At 41.8% G+C, this 6,000-nt stretch overlaps 1 protein-coding gene across 1 annotated transcript; it reads right to left on the bottom strand.

Annotated features, from left to right (window-relative positions):
- Window positions 1–1,038: 1,038 nt before the first annotated feature.
- Window positions 1,039–1,983, bottom strand: LOC130840264 (olfactory receptor 1E2). Its single transcript, XM_057715600.1, has one exon. The coding sequence runs from the start codon at window positions 1,981–1,983 to the stop codon at window positions 1,039–1,041; it is 945 nt and encodes a 314-aa protein (XP_057571583.1).
- Window positions 1,984–6,000: the final 4,017 nt, after the last annotated feature.

The following is a 6,000-nucleotide window of genomic DNA, read 5'->3' as shown; positions in this document are numbered from 1 at the left end:
AATATATGAGAAGATTAAAATGATGGGTTTAGATGCCATCCTTTACGGGAGACAATAAGGAAACAAATGTACCAAACTTGGAATGCTAGAGAATGCCATATGTGGAGCTAAGATTCAAAAATGAATGAGTGCTCCCCTCATTTCTGAGGTGGGGGAAATGAGAAGAAGAATTCATAAAATCAGATACTCTGAGATCTTAGATAAGCTCAGTACTGACTCACTCTGGGACCTTGGCAAGTCCTCAAATTCCACATTTTTCAGTCTTTAAGATGGTGATAAGATTCACCATCTTAAATGGTGAATGACCACAACAGTAGAATAAGATCACAGATGTAAAATGTGTTGACCAATTCACAAATAGTAAGCAAGAGAGAGACACCCTTAAAGGGTGAGGCTGGTAACTAGACTCCGGCTTCCTTGCCCACACCTGAGGGAGTAACTTTAGGGCCCCAGGTATGAGTGAGCTCCCAGGTAAAGATGAACTAAACTATTGTAGCAAAGGAGATAGAAAGTTCACTTGAGGGTCAGGTCAGGTCAAAAAAACAATGGCGACATGAAAATAAATGAGAGGAGAAAGTTAAGAGACAGAATAATACGAACGCTGCTCAAGAAGAGGTAAGTAATAATTTGTATTCAACAGTGAAAAGTACAGTTTAGCAGAGGAGTGAGAATCTTGAGTTTTAACCAGTACTGACCTGGAAGGACAAAGTATTATTCAAAGCAGGGTTTGGGTTTTAAAAATCATAATAAATTAGTTGTTTAATGACTGGAGACAAAGATGAATTATAAGTTTTTAAATGATGCTTCTTAGAGTCACCTGGGAAAAACAAAGAGGAAGCCCTTGTTTGCAGGTCACTAACATCCCCTTTTCAAGTACAGCTACATATCTCCATTTTATCTCTTTTACTTATTGGGCAATTTTTTACTATGTAACTTAACCAAAAGGCCATTGGGGAAAAAATAAGTCCGGGTTAATATTGCAATATTAATATCAATATACCTACTGGATAAAATTGTGTAGAAATCTCAACTTTACCATCATAGAGAGAAGGGAGTTTTCTTTCTGCAAAAGACTCTTCCCAGGGCTCCCTTCATGTCTCTGTTCCTCAGGCTGTAGATGAAGGGGTTCAGCATGGGGGTCACCACAGTGTACATCAAGGCCATGACAGTCTCCTTAACAGTAGAATTATTAGCTGATGGGCATAAATAGAGACCAATAACTGTCCCATAAAACAGGGACACCACAGAGAGGTGGGAGCCACAGGTGGAGAAAGCCTTGCGGATACCCCTAGCAGAAGGGACCTTGAGGATGGAAGAGAGAATTCGTGCATAGGACAGGATGATGAGTAGGAATGGGAGGACAAGAATGAGCCCTCCAGTGATAAATATCACCAGCTCATTAACTCGAGTGTCTGAGCAGGACAGCTTCAGCAGAGCAGACATATCACAGAAAAAGTGGGGGATCATGTTGTCTGCACAAAAATGCAGTCTGGCCATGAGCAGGGTGTGTAACATGGCATGGAACGTGGTCAGCACCCAGGGCAGCACCACCAGGAAAAGACAGAGCTTGGGGCTCATGATGGTGGTGTAGTGCAGGGGGAAGCAGATGGCCACATAGCGGTCATAGGCCATGGCCACAAGGAGGAAGCTCTCCAGGTCTGCAAAGAACAGGAAGAAGTACATTTGTGTCAGGCAGCCAGCATAGGGGATGGATGGGTCTTGGCTCTGTATGTTCTGCAACAACTTGGGGATAGTCACAGAAGAGAAGGAAAGATCAGAGAAAGACAAATTGCTGAGAAACAAATACATGGGTGTGTGGAGGTGAGAGTCCAGTCGAATCAGGAAAATTATGAGGAGGTTCCCCAGGACGGTGGTAACATACATGGCCAGGAACAGAGCATAGAACAGGTTTTGATGCTCTGGCTCAACTGCCAGGCCCAGGAGGAGGAACTCTGAGACGACAGTTTGATTTCTTCCTGTCATGCTCTGTGTCCAATATCTTTAGGAGAAAATAATGGTGTCCATTAAAAACCTGAATAAAAATGAACATATTTCTGTGATGCATAGTCTGTTAGCTGTTTGTCAATAAATGACTTCACCCTCATTATCTGTAACAATATTCTGAAACTAGAAATACACTACATCTCCAAATCCAAGCCACTTTTTCAGGCATTTCCTTCATTTCTCACCAATTAGAATGTAAGAATATTAACTCTTTTCTCCCTTCTAAAACACTCTCATCTCTTATGTTCTATACACTCACACTGGTTCTCCTGATACTTCCCTTGCCATTCATTCTCAGTAACTTTGATTGGTTTCTTCTCCAGTCTCTTATACATTGGTGTTTTCTTGGGCTTCTTCCTAAACACTGTTCTCATAATTTTACATACACAGCCCTGAAAGAACTCGCCTATTCCTTTGGCATCAACTACCATCTAAAGCTCATGGGTAAACTTACATCACCTTCATCAATTGCTTAGTGATTATCTCCCCTGTGAAATATCACAAGCATCTTCAGCATCAACAGATTCCATGTGAAACTCATAAGCTCGCCCTGCCCCTCTCCTGATCCACTCCCTTAGGTATCTCATACCTCAGTAAAAGAAATCCAGGCTCAAGACATACTAGGAGTTTTCTTTCATTTCCTCCTTTCTGTCACTATCAACACCCAAGTCTATCAAGTCCTATAGATTCTCCCACTTAATTCTCTTTCTGATTCATCCACTACTATCCCAACTCTCACTACCCTGGACCAGGCTAACGTAACTTGTCTGTACCACTGGAACAGCCTCTTAATTTATCTCTCTGCTTCCATTCTTACTCTCCTTCAATCTCTTCACACTGTGGCATTCTAAGATGAAAATCTGATCATTGTTCTCTTAGAGTCCAAGGATTTTCATTGTGTTATGGAGTCCAATCTCGCTCTGCTTGCCGCATGGCAGGCCAATAAATCGAAGACGAGGTGTTGAGAGGCAAGGAACACGACTTTATTCGGAAAGCTGGCAGACTGAGAAGATGGCAGACAACAGTCTCAAAATAAGCATCTTTTGGGGGTTTGGATGCCAGTGTCTTATAGCACAGAGCAGGGGAGGAGATGAGGAAATAAACTAAAAACGCCATAAATTTTGCAAATGTCCCCTGGAGTGGTCAGCCTCGGGGAGGGGATGTGTTAATTTCTTCTTTCTTGCAGCCATCCACAGGTGGACAGGGTCCAGATGTTTCCCTGAACAAAGGCACTTTGGTTTAATATTCAGGCAGAGGGGCAGGGTTCCCCAAGGCAGGCCATTGTGTATAGACAGTATCCTTTCAGGGAACAAAAGCGATGCGAAGCAAAGGATAAAGTAAAAGAAACAGATCCAACGTGTAGTCAGAGTTGGCTCTTCCCTGTTACAATTACTCTTAAGGTAAAGGCAAAATTCCTTTCAAAGACCAAAACTGCTTCATGATCTGACCCTTGCATGCCTCCACATCTTCATCTAGCCCCATAATGACATGCACACTCCACTCTCTTAAAAGTCACAGTATCATGCTCTTGCACTTGCTGTTCCTCCTGCCTAGCACCTTCCTCCCTCTGCTCCCTCTTTCCTGGCTTGCCCCTATTTATCCATCATGTATGTTACACGACACTTACTCAGCTAAACCTTCCCTGTTATTCCAGACCAGGTAAGAACCCACTGCTATGTTTCCACAGCATCCTGTGCTTGTCTCGACAGCACTCAATACCCAGCAGTATTATGTGTTTATAACTGTCTTCCCTACCAGATTATAAACTCCATGCAGAAAAGGCCAGATATACCTCCATGACTGCAGCAGCGCCAGCACCTGGAACAGTGCCTGACTGTAGCCAATGTTTCATTTTTTGAAATATTTGTTGGCTGTGCTTCAGGATGAAACATGCATTCCTCCAACTTTAAAGACAGAAAACTCCTGTTATTTTAGAATATCTACTCCTACTAAATCCCCTCAGAACAAGAACTGATTAGTTTTTGACACTTTTTTACAGAAGTCTTGGTTGTAACCTCAAACTTATGGAACGTATTAGACTACCTCAACCACACTACTCTTTATCCTAAACAGAAAACTCAGAATTTACATCCAGTTACTTATTCCTTCTACTGAAATCCACAGGATTGAGTGATATTGATGTGGAAAGAAATGGATCTGATGGATATGTTTAGTAATTTGGGGAAAAAGGGAAGGAATAAAGGGAATTTCTACTCCTGGGACCTCCCTCCAATTCTTCTCCAGATGTCCATACCACAGAGTGTGCCTCAGAGCTGAGAAAACTAAGGAGGAGCATGAAGGATATGAGAAGTTCCTTCCCTCAAAGAAAGAAATTCCAACTGCTGGGATTTTCACCCTGCTGATGCTGTTTAATTGAGCCACATTAATACTTAGAATTTTGCTTCCCTGGGAAATGAATGGTACTCATCTCTTGTGTCAAGAGTCTTATTAGGAATCACAAAGCAGAGAGCCAGCACTTGCAGATATCGCCACAGATTAGGAATACGAGCTTCAGCTGCTCCATTAACAAACAATGCCTCTCATCTTCACCTGGTGAATCAGTAGTTCTCAGTCTGGGCTGCCCATAAGAATCACAAAGGGCAGTATTTCTTAAAATTAATTTACATATGAATTACATAGAGGCCCTGTTAAATGCTGATTTGGATTTAGTAGGTTTCTTGTGGTGCCTAAAATTCTGTATTTTATAAGCACAAATTATACATTTAGTGATTCCAATTCTGTTGGTCTGTGGACCACACTGTATTTAAAAATATTACTGCACCCTTCCCCAATAAATGTGATCAAAAACTCTGGGAAGAGGGGGTGCTATCTAAACCTCCTTAAGTAATTCAAATATACAAGGCTGAGTCAAAAATTATCCACACTCTGGCTACAGAATTCACAACAATTTTAATATAACTGGAGTGCAGATAATTTTTGACTCACCCACAAATATTCAAGAGTTAAGGACCTCTGCATTAAATGCCTGTCCTACAGAGATGTCTTCTTTTGAAGACATCTTGTGAGATATAATATAGTAATATTTATAAATGTTATTAATAAAAAGAATAATGTAAGTGGTGAACAGCACTCAAAATATTTCTAGAACATGGAGAAATCATGGGAGGTTGAGAGGTGAAGAGGAGGGTTATCATATCTGAAAAACTCTCCTGCAGAACATCATACAACCTGGGAAATCAAGACCCTCAGGTTGGAAGGACCCTAAGGGACAAGCTCATTCACCCTCTGCCCAGCTTACCCAGTGTGTGAAGGTGACTCCAAGATGTGGACCTGAGATCCTGCTCCCTTTTATTCACTAAGGCATGTGAAGTAACAGTCTCTGTAGTCATCATGTCTGCAACATTCCTTCTCACATCTCCCATTCTGCACATCATTGGGCCTAAGGGGCCCTGGATCCCAGAGGAATCTAGATCCTGGAGGAACTCATTAAAGACAAAGCAATTACCCAGGACCTCTCTAGGACAAACATTCTCAGGGTCTTGGAGCAGTGACTGATTACAGTCACAGATCACAACTGACTATACTGCCGGAAAGGTGGGGATGGAGAAAAGTTCATGTATGGAAGCTTAATCACTGCCTGTTTAGAGAACGGATAGTAGTCCTGTGGAGCCTATATTTTCAGCAGTGGAAAAGATGAACAGAGAAGCCATAAAACTCAGGGACCAGAATGCAAATATCCCAAAATAGCTTAGGAGTATAGGTGTTTAGGCTTTATCCTGTGGGCAACAAGAAGCCATCAGAGTACCACCATGAAAGACATATTTGGCAAAGATTCTCAGGGTGGCAAAATCTCTCACTACGACTCAATTCCCCATAAACCTATCCCAGGAGAAAAATAAATCTGCAGTTAACAAGCATTAGATTTCTATGATTCGATCATATGTAGATATATGAAAAGGACAAGAATAAGAGAAAAGATAAATTCTCCCAGATCATGTCTTCCTCAGGCCAAGACAGAAAAGGAAACCCAGATGT

This window comes from Hippopotamus amphibius, chromosome 17, assembly GCF_030028045.1.
Source record: "Hippopotamus amphibius kiboko isolate mHipAmp2 chromosome 17, mHipAmp2.hap2, whole genome shotgun sequence".
Taxonomy (NCBI): domain Eukaryota; kingdom Metazoa; phylum Chordata; class Mammalia; order Artiodactyla; family Hippopotamidae; genus Hippopotamus; species Hippopotamus amphibius.
Note: the sequence above shows the minus strand (reverse complement) of the source record. Positions and strands in the feature narration are given on the sequence as shown.

Bases quoted from the DNA above. Each gene is read 5' to 3' on its own strand.
- LOC130840264 (XM_057715600.1), bottom strand. From the start codon at position 1,983: ATGACAGGAAGAAATCAAACTGTCGTCTCAGAGTTCCTCCTCCTGGGC.